This window comes from Budorcas taxicolor, chromosome 11 (genome assembly GCF_023091745.1).
Source record: "Budorcas taxicolor isolate Tak-1 chromosome 11, Takin1.1, whole genome shotgun sequence".
Taxonomy (NCBI): domain Eukaryota; kingdom Metazoa; phylum Chordata; class Mammalia; order Artiodactyla; family Bovidae; genus Budorcas; species Budorcas taxicolor.
In genome coordinates, this window is record NC_068920.1 from 96,988,113 (window position 1) to 97,002,191 (window position 14,079).

Here is a 14,079-nt window from a genome sequence, read left to right on the forward strand (position 1 = left end):
CTTTGAAAACTTCAGTTTTGAGAAATCTTTTTTTTTTTTTTTATAAGTAATTCAATACCTGGCCCACAGTAGGCAATAAGAACTTTTACTGAAAGACAGCATAGATAATAGGAAATCTTACCATCATTTTCTGGAGTTAAATTTTTGTTCTTATTCTTAGCGTTTAGCCTCTGTGGGATTGGATGCCAAAAACACAGTCTGCATTTGGGACTGGAGGAAAGGAAAACTTCTGGCCTCAGCTACCGGCCACTCTGACCGGGTAAGAAGACCTTGTTGGATCAAACATGCAGGCTTCATTACTGTGAGGGAACTGTGATGTAACTCTCAAAGTTGTAATAGTTTTTAAAGTAAATCTGCCACATGTAGATTTTCCTTCCATATTCAATTTAAAAACTTACTGTTTAAGAAAATTAATCTATGATTAGTAGCTATGTTGGCATGATCTCTTCTGGTGGTCAGATGCTTTAAATTGTTACCACTGTTCCTTGGTAAAATAAATTTTTGATACTGACATGTAGCTTTGTAAAATAAAAATAGAATTGAATTTGAAACTATATGTACCATTTTGATCCATTCATCTAGAAATGGAAATAGTTGTTAGAAAGTAATATTCACAAATATAGTTTACCAATATATATGTTTGAATTTCAAATGAATGTGATGATAACTGTGTGATTCTGTTATATTTGAGAACCTGAAATTTAACTGTGGTCTCCTTATCATTCATGTTGAAGTCATTGTGATCATAGGTGATAATTCTATGTAGCCATAGCTGGAAAGATGGGATAGGAAGCATATACATATACATTAGCTAGTTGGAAATCTATTTCTCTAGTTGTCTGGAATAATTAAAATAATTTCACTACTTTATCATCTTGATTTCCTAATTTTAGAAAATGAATCTGTATGACTGTCTTATGTTGGTTCCTAGTTGTTCTGTATTTCTGCAAAATATGCGTGCATGCTAAATCACTTCAGTGTGTCCAACTCTTTGCAACTCTATGGACCATAGCCCACCAGGCTCCTCTGTCCATGGGATTCTCTAGACAAGAATACTGGAGTGGGTTGCCATGCCCTCCTCCAGAGAGATCTTCCCAACCCAGGGGTTGAACCCACATCTCTTACATCTACCTGCATTGGCAAGTGGGTTCTTTACCACTAGGACCGCCTGGGAAGCCCCTGCAAAATACAATTCCATGAAAAATGAGGTCCTAATTAAATATTAAAAATTCAAATCCTCTTGCCTGGTATGAACACTAAAAGATTTCTTTATATGAATGGAATACTAATCTAGGGAGAATTGTCCTTTTAAGGGCACCCCCAAAATTATGAGCTTCCCTGATAGCTCAGATGGTAAAGAATCTGCCTGCAATGCAGGAGACCCGGGTTTGATCCCTGGTTTGGAAAGATCCCCTGGAGAGAAAGGAATGGCAACCCACTCCAATATTCTTGCCTGGAAAATCCCATGGGAAGAGGAGCCTGATGGGCTATAGTCCTTAGGTTGCAAAGAGTTGGACATGACTGAAGCGACCTAGTACACAGAATGCACACATTAAATGGACAGAAGTGGTGACTCAGCTGGTAAAGAATCAGCCTGCAATGCAGGAGAACCAGGTTTGATCCCTGGATTGGGAATATCCCCTGGAGAAGGAAATGGCAACCCACTTCAGTATTCTTGCCTGGAGAATCTCACGGACAGAGGAGTCTGGAGGGCTTGAGTTCACAGGGTTGCAAAGAGTCAGACACGACTGAGTGACTTAACATACACACGTTAAAAATTCCTTTTGTTCTCAGTTCAGTCCCTTAGTCTTGTCAGACTCTTTGCAACCCCCAGGACTGCAGCATGCCAGGCTTCCTTGTCGATCACCAGGGAAGTTTGAGCTTGCTCAAACTCATGTCCATTGAGTCAGTATTGCCATCCAACTATCTCATCTTCTGTCATCCCCTTCTCCTGCCTTCAATCTTTCCAAGCATCAGGGTCTTTTCTAATGAGTCGGCTCTTTGCATCAGGTGGCCAAAGTACTGGATCTTCAGCTTCAGCATCAGCCCTTCCAGTAAATATTCAGGACTGATTTCCTTTAGGATTGACTGATTTGATCTCCTTGCAGTCCAAGGGATTCTCAAGAGTCTTCTCAACACCACAGTTCAAAAGCATCAATTCTTTAGTACTCAGCTTTCCTTATGGTCCAACTCTCACATCCATACATGACTACTGGAAAAACCATAGCTTTGACTAGATGGACTTCTGTTGGCCAAGTAATGTCTCTGCTTTTTAATATGCTGTCTAGTTTGGTCATAGCTTTTCTTCTAAGGACCAAGCATATTTTAATTTCATGGTTGCATTTACCACCTGCAGTGATTTTAGAACCCAAGAAAATAAAGTCTCTCACCATTTCCATTGTTTCCCATGTTTTTTTGCCGTCAAGTGATGGGGACAGGTGCCATGATCTTCGTTTTTTGAATGTGGAGTTTTAAGCCAACTTTTTCACTCTCCTCTTTCTTTTTCATTAAGAGGCTCTTTAGTTTCTCTTTGCTTTCTGCAATAAGGGTGGTGTCATCTGCATATCTGAGGTTATTGACATTTTTCTCCCTGCAATCTTGATTCCAGCTTGTGCTTCATCCATCCCAACATATCACATGATGTACTCTGCATATAAGATAAATAAGCAGGGTGACAATATACAGCCCTGATGTACTACTTTCCCAATTTTGAACCAGTCTGTTGTTCCATATCTGGTTATAACTGTTTCTTCTTGACCTGCAAGATTTCTCACGAGGCAGGTAAGGTGGTCTGGTTTTCCCATCTGTTTAAGAATTTTCCATAGTTTGTTGTGATCCACACAGTCAAAGGCTTTAGTGTAGTCAATAAAGCAGTAGATATTTTTCTGGAATTCTCTATCTTTTTTTGTGATCCAGTGTATGTTGGCAATTTGATCTCTGATTCCAGTGCCTTTAATCCAGCTTGAACATCTAGAAGTTCTCAGTTCATGTACTGTTGAAGCCTAGCTTGGAGAATTTTGAGCATTACTTTGCTAGCATGTGAGATGAATGCAATTGTGCAGTAGTCTGAACATTCTTTGGAATGACCTTTCTTTGGGATTGGAATGAAAACTGACTTTTTCCAGTCCTGTGGCCACTGCTTAGTTTTCCAAATTTGCTGAGATATTGACTGCAGCACTTTAACAGCATCATCCTTAATAGCTCAGCTTGAATTCCATCACCTCCACTAGCTTTGTTCATAGTAATGTTTCCTAAGGCCCTCCAGGATGTCTGGCTCTAGGTTAGTGATCACACCATTGTGTTAATCTGGGTCATGAAAATCTTTTTTGTATAGTTCTTCTGTGTATTCTTGCCACGTCTTCTTAACATCTTCTGCTTCTGTTAGGTCCATACCATTTTTGTGCTTTATTGTGCCCATCTTTGCATGAAATGTTCCCTTGGTATCTCTAATTTTCTTGAAGAGATCTCTAGTCTTTCCCATTCTACTGTTTTCCTCTATTTCTTTGCATTGGTCATTTAGGAAGGCTGTATTATCTTTTCTTACTATTCTTTGGAAATATGCATTCAGGTGGGTATATCTTTCCTTTTCTCCTTTGCCTTCTTTTCTTTTCTCAACTATTTGTAAGGCCTCCTCAGACAACCATTCTGCCTTTTTGCATTTCTTTTTCTTGGGAATGGTCTTAATCACCACCTCCTGTACAGTGTTACAAACCTCCATCCATAGTTCTTCAGGCTTCTATCAGATCTAATCCCTTGAATCTATTTGTCACTTCCACTGTATAATCATAAGGGATTTGATTTAGGTCATACCTGCATGGTCTAGTGGTTTTCCCTACTTTCTTCAGTTTAAGTCTGAATTTGGCACTGAAGAGTTCATGATCTGAACCACAGTCAGCTCCCGGTCTTGTTTTTGCTGACTGTATAGAGCGTCTCCGTCTTCAGCTGCAAAGAATATAATCAGTCTGACTTCAGTATTGACCATCTGGTGATGTCCATGTGTAGAGTTGTCTCTTGTGTTGTTTGCTATGACCAGTGTGTTCTGTTGGGAAAACTCTTATTAGCCTTTGCCCTGCTTCATTGTGTGCTCCATGGCCAAACTTGCCTGTTACTCCAGGTATATCTTAACTTCCTACTTCTGCATTCCTGTTAATTATAATGAAAAGAACATCTCTTTTTGGTGTTAGTCCTAGAAGGTCTTATAGGTCTTAACAGAACCGTTCAACTTCAGCTTCTTTGGCATTAGTCATTGGGACATAGTCTTGGATTACTGTGATATTGAATGGTTTGTCTTGAAAGCACTCGGAGATCATTTTGAGATTGCACCCAAGTACTGCATTTCAGACTCTTTTGTTGACTGTGAGGCTACTCCATTTCTTCTAAGGGATTCTTGCCCACAGTATTAGATATAATGGTCATCTAAATTAAATTTGCCCATTCTGGTCCGTTTTAGTTAACTGATTGCTAAAATGTTGATGTTCACTCTTGCCATCTCCTGTTTGACCACTTCCAATTTACCTTGATCCATGGACCTAACATTCCAGGTTCCTATGCAATATTGTTCTTTACAGCATCAGACTTTATTTCCACAACTGGGCGTTGTTTTCACTTTGGCTCAGCATCTTCATTCTTTCTGGAACTATTTCTCTGCTCTTCTCCAGTAGCATATTGGGCACCTACCAACCTGGGGAGTTCATCTTTCAGTGTCATATCTTTTTGCTTTTTCATACTGTTCATGGGGTTCTGAAGGCAAGAATATTGAAGTGGTTTGCCATTTCCTTCTCCAGTGGACCACATTTTGTCAGAACTCTCCACCATGACCTGTCCATCTTGGGTCTTTTTGTTCTAATTCTGTGAAAAATGCCATTGGTAATTTAATAGAAATTGCATTAAATCTGTAGATTACTGTGGGTAGTATAGTCATTTTAACAATATTGATTATTCTAATACAAGAATGTGCTATATCTTTCCATCTGTATCAACTTTGATTTCTTTCATCAGCATCTTACAGTTTTTTGAGTACATGTCTTTTGCCTCCTTAGTGTTAGTCACTTAGCCATGTCTGACTCTTTGAGACCCCACAGACTGTGGCCCACCAGCCCCTCTGTCCATGGGATTCTACAGGCAAGGATACTGGAGTGGACTGCCATTAGCTAGGTTTATTCCTAGGTATTTATTCTTTTTGATGGGATGGTAAATAGGATTGTTTCCTTAATTTCTCCTTCTGATCTTTCATTGTTAGTGTATAGGAATGGAAAATATTTCTATGTATTAATTTTGTATCCTGCAACTTTACTGAATTCATTGATGAGAGGTAGTGGTTGTAGCATCTTTAGGGTTTTCTATATACAGTATCGTGTCATCTGCAAACAGTGGTGGTTCTACTTTTTGTTTTCAATTTGGATTCCTTTTATTTATTTTTCTTCTTTGAGTGCCATGGTGAGGACTTCCAAAACTATGTTGAATAAAACTAGCAAGAGTGGACAGTCTTGTCTTGTTCCTGGTGTTAGAGGAAATGTGTTCAGTTTTAAACCATTGAGAATGATGTTAGCAATGGATTTGTCATATATGGCCTTTATTATGTTGAAGAAGGTTCCCTCATATGCTTACTTTCTGGAGAGTTTATTTTATCATAAATGGGTGTTGAATTTTGTCAAAAAATTTTTTTCTTCATCTGTTGAGATGATTGTATAGTTTTTAATCTTCAGTTTGTTAATGTGGTATATCACACTGATTTGTGGATGTTGAAGAATCCCAGCATACTGGGATAAATCCCACTTGATCATGGTGTGTATGATCCTTTTAAAGTATTGTTGGATTGAATTTGCTAGTATTTTGTTGAGGGTTTTTGCATCTGTGTTCTTCAGGGATTTGTTGTTGTTCAGTCACTCAGTCGTGTCTGACTCTTTGTGACCCCATGGATTGCAGCACTCCAGGCTTCCTTATCCTTCACTATCACCCAGAGTTTACTCAAACTCATGTCCATTGAGTCTATGATGCCATCCAACCATCTCATCTTCTGTTGCTCCCCTCTTTTGTCTTCAATCTTTCCCAGCATCAGCGTCTTTTCCAGTGAGTTGGCTCTTCACATCATGTGGCCAAAGTATTGGAGCTTCAGCTTCAGCATCAGTCCTTCCAATGAATATTCAGGGTTGATTTCCTCTAGTATTGATTGGTTTGATCTCTTTGCTGTCCAAGGAACTCTCAAGAGTTTTCTCCGGCACGGTTTGAAAACATCAATTCTTTAGTGCTTGGCCTTCTTTATGGTCCAGTTCTCACATCCATACATGACTACTGGAAAAACCATAGTTTTGACTATATAGACATTTGTCGGCAAAGTAATGTCTCTGCTCCTTTAATATGCTGTCAAGGTTTGTCATAGCTTTCTTTCCAAGAAGCAAGCGTATTTTCATTTCATGGCTGCAGTCATCATCCAGAGTGATTTTTGGAGTCCAAGGAAATTAAATCTGTCACTGCTTCCACTTTTCCCCCTTCCATTTGCCATGAAGTGATGGGACCAGAATGATGCTAAAGCTGAAACTCCAGTACTTTGGCCACCTCTTGCAAAGCTGACTCATTGGAAAAGACTCTGATGCTGGGAGGGATTGGGGGCAGGAGGAAAAGGGGATGACAGAGGATGAGATGGCTGGATGGCATCACCAACTCGATGGACGTGAGTTTGAGTGAACTCCGGGAGTTGGTGATGGACAGGGAGGCCTGGCGTGCTGCGATTCGTAGGGTCGCAAAGAGTTGGATATTACTGAGCGACTGAACTGATGGGACCGGATGCCCTGATCTTCATTTTTTGAATGTTGAGTTTTAAGCCAGCTTTTTCATTCTCCTCTTTCACCTTCATCAAGTGTCTGTTTAGTTCCTCTTGGCTTTCTGCCATTAGAGTGGTATCATCTGCATATCTAAAGTTGTTGATATCTCTCCCTACAATCTTGATTCCAGCTTGTGATTCATCCAGCCTAGCATTTCACGTGATGTACTCTGCATACAAGTTAAATAAGCCAGGTGACAATATACAGCCTTGTCGTACTCCTTTCCCAATTTTGACCAATGTGTTGTTCCATAACTGATTCTAACTGTTGCTCCTTGACCTGCATACAGGTTTCTCAGGAGACAGTTAAGGTGGTCTGGTAGTCCCATCTCTTTAAGACGTTTCCACAGTTTGTTGTGATCTGCACAGCCAAAGGCTTTAGCGTAGTCAGTGAAGCAAAAGTAGGTGTTTTTCTGGAATTCGTCAGTGATACTGGCCTGTAATTTTCCTTTTGTGTGATATCTTTATCTGGTTTTTGTATCAAAGTGATTCTGGCCTCATAGAATGAGTTTGGGAGTATTTCTTCCTCTGCAGTTTTTTGGAAGAATTTCAGAAGGATAGATGATAGTTCTTTAAATGTTTTTTAGAATTCACCTGTGAAGTCATGTGTTCCTGGACTTTTGTTTATTGTTGTTTTTTAATCACTAAGTCATGTCCAACTCTTTGTGACTCCATGGACTGCAGCATGCCAGCCTTTCCTGTCCTCCACTATCTCCTGCAATTTGCTCAGACTCATGTCCATTGAGTTGGTAATGCTATCCAACCATCTAATCCTCTGTCTCCCTGTTTGTTTATTGGAAGTTCTTAAATCACAGTTTCAATTTCAGTACTTGTGATTGGTCTGTTCATATTTTTTATTTCTTCCTGGTTCAGTCTTGGAAGGCTTACTTTTCTAAGAATTTGTTCATTTCTTCTAGATTGTCCATTTTATCAGCATATAGTGGCTTATAGTAGTTTTTTATGATCCCTTGTGTTTCTGTGGTGTCAGTTGTAACTTCTCCTTTTTCATTTCTAATTTTATTGATTTGAGCCTTCTCCCTTTTTTTCTTGATGAGCCTGGCTAGTCTATGGCCATATCATCCTGAACCTGCCTGATCTCGCCTGGTCTTGGAAGCTAAGCAGGGTTGGGACTGGTTTAGTACTTGGATGGGAATCTGGCCAAAGGATTATGAATTTTGTTTATGTTTTCAAAGAAGCAGCTTTTAGTTTCATTGATTTTTTATATTGTTTTTTTTGTGTTTCAATTATTTGCTCTGATCTTTATGATTACTTTTCTTATAACTTTGGGTTTGTTTGTGCTTCTTTCTCTGTTTGCTTCCGCTATAAGATTAAGTTGTTTGTTTGAAATTTTTCTTGTTTCCTGAGGTAAGAGTGTTGTTGCTATTGTTTAGTCACTAAGTCATGTCTGACTCTCTTTTGTGACCCCATGGACTATAGCCTGCCAGGCTTCTCTGTCCATGGGGTTTCCCAGGCAGGAATAAGGGAGTGGGTTGCTATTTCCTTCTCCAGGGGATCTTCCTGACCCAGGGATCGAACTCCTGTCTTCTGCATCACAGGTGCATTTTTTTTTTTTTAACCACTGAGGGCTTCCCAGGTAGCTCAGTGGTAAGACCACATTGCTATACATTTCCTTCTTAGAACTGCTTTGGCTGTGTCTCATAATTTGGGGATTGTTGTATTTTCTTTGGTATTTGTCTCTAGGTATTTTTTTAAATTTCCTCTTTGATTTCTTCAGTGATCTTTTGGTTGTTTGGTAACCATGTTTAACACAAACATTCTACATGTTTATGTTTTTTATAAGTTTTTTCTTGTGATTGATTTATAATTAGTCCATCTGGTCTAATGTGTCATTTAAGAACTGTGTTTCCTTATTGATTTTGTCTGGATAATCTGTATATTGATGTAACTGGGTGTTAAAGTTCTCCACTATTATTGTGTTGCTGTCAATTTCTCCTTTTATGGCTGTTAGTGTTTGCCTTATATATTGAGGTATTCCTATATTGGGTGCATACATTAATATATTTATAATGTTTATATCTTGTTCTTAGATTGATCCCTTTGTCATTATGCAGTGTCCTTCTTTGTCTCTTGTAACAGTCTTTATTTTTAAGTCTATTTTGTCTGATATGAATATTACTACTCCAGCTTTCTTTTGCTTTCCATTTGTGCAAAATACCTTTCTCCATCCCCTTACTTTCAGTCTGTATGTGTCCCTAGATCTGAAGTGGGTCTTTTGTAGACAGCATATATACATATCTTGCTTTTGTATCCATTCAGCCAGTCTATATCTTTTGGTTGGAGCCATTTTTTAAGTGTTTTGGATTTGTTTTTGTATGTCTTTTTTCTTCCCTACCTCTTTTGTTCTCTTGTGATTTGATGACTATCTTTAGTGTTGTGTTTGGATTGCTTTTTATTTGTGTGTGTATCTCTTGTGTATTTTTTATTTTCAGGTCCCATGAGATTTTAATATAGCAGTCTGTGTGTATATATACATATAAACACACACACGATTGTTTTAAGTTAGTAGTCTCTCAATTTCAAATGCATTTCCAAATCCTGCATGTGTGTTCTTCTCTTCTCATGATTGCTGGTTTGATACCAGATTTGTGTGTAGAAAATTTCCTATTTTTACTTTGTGTTTACCTTTGCCAGTGAGCTTTCCCATTTATAATCGTCTTGTTTCTACTTGTGGCCTTTTCTTTTTCAACTGAAGAACTTCCTTTAGCACTTGTAGAACTGGTTTGGTAGTGCTGAATTCTGTTAGCCTTTGCTTCTCTGTAAAGCTTTTGATATCTCCTTTGAATCTGAATGAGAGCCTTGCTGGGTACAATATTCTTAGTTGTAGGTTTTTCCTTTTCATCTCTTTTTTTTTTTTTTCCCTGTTGGTTATCTCTTTATTTTTTTTTTTTTAATTTTTTATTTATTTATTTATTTTTTTAATTTTAAAATCTTTAATTCTTACATGTGTTCCCAAACATGAACCCCCCTCCCACCTCCCTCCCCATAGCATCTCTGTGGGTCATCCCCATGCACCAGCCCCAAGCATGCTGTATCCTGCGTCAGACATAGACTAGCGATTCAATTCTTACATGATAGTATACATGATAGAATGCCATTCTCCCATATCATCCCACCCTCTCCCTCTCCCTCTGAGTCCAAAAGTCCGTTATACACAGCTGCGTCTTTTTTCCTGTCTTGCATACAGGGTCGTCATTGCCATCTTTCTAAATTCCATATATATGTGTTAGTATACTGTATTGGTGTTTTTCTTTCTGGCTTACTTCACTCTGTGTAATCGGCTCCAGTTTCATCTCAATAGATGCAGAGAAGGCCTTTGACAAAATTCAACATCCATTTATGATAAAAACTCTCCAGAAAGCAGGAATAGAAGGAACATACCTCAACATAATAAAAGCTATATATGACAAACCCACAGCAAACATTATCCTCAATGGTGAAAAATTGAAAGCATTTCCCCTAAAGTCAGGAACAAGACAAGGGTGTCCACTTTCACCGCTACTATTCAACATAGTTCTGGAAGTTTTGGCCACAGCAATCAGAGCAGAAAAAGAAATAAAAGGAATCCAAATTGGAAAAGAAGAAGTAAAACTCTCACTGTTTGCAGATGACATGATCCTCTACATGGAAAACCCTAAAGACTCCACCAGAAAATTACTAGAGCTCATCAATGAATATAGTAAAGTTGCAGGATATAAAATCAACACACAGAAATCCCTTGCATTCCTATACACCAATAATGAGAAAGTAGAAAAAGAAATTAAGGAAACAATTCCATTCACCATTGCAACGAAAAGAATAAAATACTTAGGAATATATCTACCCAAAGAAACTAAAGACCTATATATAGAAAACTATAAAACACTGATGAAAGAAATCAAAGAGGACACTAATAGATGGAGAAATATACCATGTTCATGGATCGGAAGAATCAATATAGTGAAAATGAGTATACTACCCAAAGCAATTTACAAATTCAATGCAATCCCTATCAAGCTACCAGCCATATTTTTCACAGAACTAGAACAAATAATTTCAAGATTTGTATGGAAATACAAAAAACCTCGAATTGCCAAAGCAATCTTGAGAAAGAAGAATGGAACTGGAAGAATCAACTTTTCATCTCTTTAAATTATATTGTGCCACTCCCATCTGCAGTTTCTGCTGAAAAATCAGGTGGTAAACCTCATGGGGATTTCATATGTATGTTGCCTGTTGCTTTTTACTCTTTATTCTTTAAGTTTTGTTAATTTGATTACTATGTGTCTCCATGTGTTCCTCTTTGGGTTTATCCTGTATGGGACTCTCTGAACTCCCTGGACTTGAATGAATGTTTCTTTCCCCATATTAGGGAAGTTTTTGACTCTTATATCTACAAATATATTCTCAGGTTCTGTCTCTCTTCTTCTGGGACCCCTATAATGTGAATTTGGTGCATTTAATGTTCTCCCAGAAATCTCTGAGACTGTCCTCATTTCTTTTCATTCTTTTTTCTTTATTCTTTTCTGCAGCATTGATTTCCACCAGTCTGTCTTTCGTCTCATTTATTTTTCTGCCTCATTTATTCTATTATTGATTCTTTCTGGGCATTTTTTCATTTCAATTATTGTATTGTTCAGCTCTGTTCTTTAAAGCTGCTGCTGCTGCTGCTAAGTCGTTTCAGTCGTGTCCAACTCTGTGCGACCCCATAGACGGCAGCCCACGAGGCTCTCCCGTCCCTGGGATTCTCCAGGCAAGAACACTGGAGTGGGCTGCCATTTCCTTCTCCAATGCGTGAAAGTGAAAGTGAAGTTGCTCAGTCGTGTCCGACTTTTAGCGACCCCATGGACTGTGGCCTACCAGGCTCCTCCGTCCATGGGATTTTCCAGGCAAGAGGGCTGGAGTAAAGCTAGTCTTTATTAAATATTTCTTGTATCCTCTTAGCCTGTGCTTCCATTTTTTTTTTTTTTCCTGAGATCTTAGATTGTCTTTACTATCATTACTCTGCATACTTTTTCAGGTAGATTGTCTCCACTTCACTTAACTATTCTTTTGGGGTTTTATCTTATTTCTTCATCTGGAACATATTTCTCTGCCATCTCGTTTTGTGTAACTTTCTGTGTTTGTAGTGTCTGTTTCTCAGGCTGCAGGACTGTAGTTCCTCTTCACTCTGGTGTTTTGCCCCTCATGGATGAGGCTACTCTAGGGGCATGTGCAGGCTTTCTGGTAGGAGGGACCAGTGCTTGTTCCCTTGTGAGTAGAGCTGGGTCTTGTCTCTCTGATGGGCAGAACATGTCAAGGGGTGTGTTTATAGGCAGCTGCGGGCTCAGGATGACTTTAGATAGACTGTCTGCTAATAGGTGGGGCTGTCTTCCCACCCTGTTGGTTGTTTGGCCTGAGGCATCCTAGCACTTCCCTGGTGGCACAGATGGTAAAGCGTCTGTCTACAACGCGGGAGACCCGGGTTCCATCCCTGGGTCGGGAAGATCCCCTGGAGAAGGAAATGGCAACCCACTCCAGTACTATTGCCTGGAAAATCCCATGGACAGAGGAGCCTGGTAAGCTACAGTCCACGAGGTTGCAAAGAGTCGGACAAGACTGAGCGACTTCACTTCACTATTCTAGCACTGGAACCTGCAGGCTGTTGGGTGGGGCAGGTCTTGGTGCTAAAATGGCAACCAAAATAGCCACTTCCTAGAGAGCTCATGCCAGTGAGTATTCTCTGGGATCTCCACCACCAGTGTCCTTGCCCCCACAGTGAGCAACAGCCAACCCCCCTGCCTCCTGAGGAGACCCTTCCTTGACCTATCCCCTAACCCTTAGATCTGCCCAAGCTCCTATGGAGTCACTGCTTTGCCCTGGGTCCCCGTGCACATGAAACCTTGTGTGCAGTCTCCAAAAGCGAAGTCTCTCTTTTCCCAGTTCTGTGGAGCTCCTGCACTCAAGCCCTACTGACCTTCAAAGCCAAATGCTCTCAGGGCTCCTTCTCCTGATGTCAGGCTGGGGTGCCTGACAAGGGGTTCAGAACTCATTCCTGTGGCAGAACCTCTGATATATTAGATTGGTCAAAAAATTTACTTGAGTTTTTCCATTAGGTATTACAGAAAACCCAAATGAACTCTTTGGCCAATCCAATAATTATTTTCCAGCTTGTTGGTCTCCCACCCAGCAGGTATGTGATTTGATTATATTGTGAACATGCCCCTTCTACCATCTTGTTGTGGCTTCTTCTCTGTCTTTGGGTGTAGAATTTTGGGGGGTGGGTAATTTGAGTCTCTTTTGTAAATGGTTGTTCAGCAGTTAGTTGTGATTTTGGTGTTTCCATGAGAGGAGGTCAGTTCAATTCTCTGCTCATCCTTGTCTCCTGCTCATCCCTTGCATTTTGGATATTACTGTTTCAGCTGTCCTGTAATCCCATTGTATATTATAAAGTAGTTGAGTTGGGTTGGATTGATAAATGATTTTGCTCTTGTTTTGTTAATGTACTGTACACCCTCCACTTAGGAGTAGACTATAAAAAGTACAGTGCTATCTAGTGAAAACTCTTTAAAGACCCAGAATGTTTTAATGATATACCATTTTTGGAGCACTGTTCTTCCAGGCTCCATAATTTGTATCACATAGTTTTGCTCTTTATTACTGTTGTCAGTATGAATTATTATTGGTTGATTAGAGGCAGATGGTTTTTCAAGATTATTTTAGTGGCTAAAGTACTTAATAACTAACACTAATTTATATAATCAGTGCTTTGTAGTCTTGAAAATGATCATACATACATTATCTTAATTGACCTCACATAGCACCGAGGTGACTCATTCATTTTTGAGAAGAGGAGGTTAAGTTTAGAGATGCTAAGAATTGCCTGAGCTCAGATAGCTTCAGGCTTCAGTGCTCTTTCTGTGGTTCATAAGTGTTCCTTTCTACCTAACCAAAGCTTCTCCTCCTTTGTCAAATGATTGGAGCAGTAGGTCCTTCTCATGTGATAGCAGCCTCTTTCTTTGGTTAATCTCTGCCTCTGATGATTGGTCCTTCTTTCTATTAGAGCTTCATAGAATGTGGTCCATGGACCACCTACATCAGCATCTTCTGGGCTGTGTTTTTAAATGCATGTGCTTGACCCACTAAATTTCTACTAAATTAGTGGAATGTGGTGATCCCACTAAATCCACCCAATTTCCAATCCACTAAATCAGAATCTCTGACATGGACCTGGGGTAATATGCACTTTAAACAATTGCCGTTCTCTTTGTTTTTATTGTAAC

General features: G+C 39.4%; 1 protein-coding gene across 1 annotated transcript in view; it reads left to right on the forward strand.

Moving 5' to 3' along the window:
- Positions 1 to 14,079, forward strand: part of EML6 (EMAP like 6) — a 288,561-nt gene that overhangs the window by 114,557 nt on the left and 159,925 nt on the right. Inside the window, exon 3 of the mRNA XM_052648401.1 lies at positions 161 to 259. Within this exon, the coding sequence (XP_052504361.1) occupies positions 161 to 259 (99 nt within the window). The remainder of the gene's footprint in view (positions 1 to 160; positions 260 to 14,079) is intronic.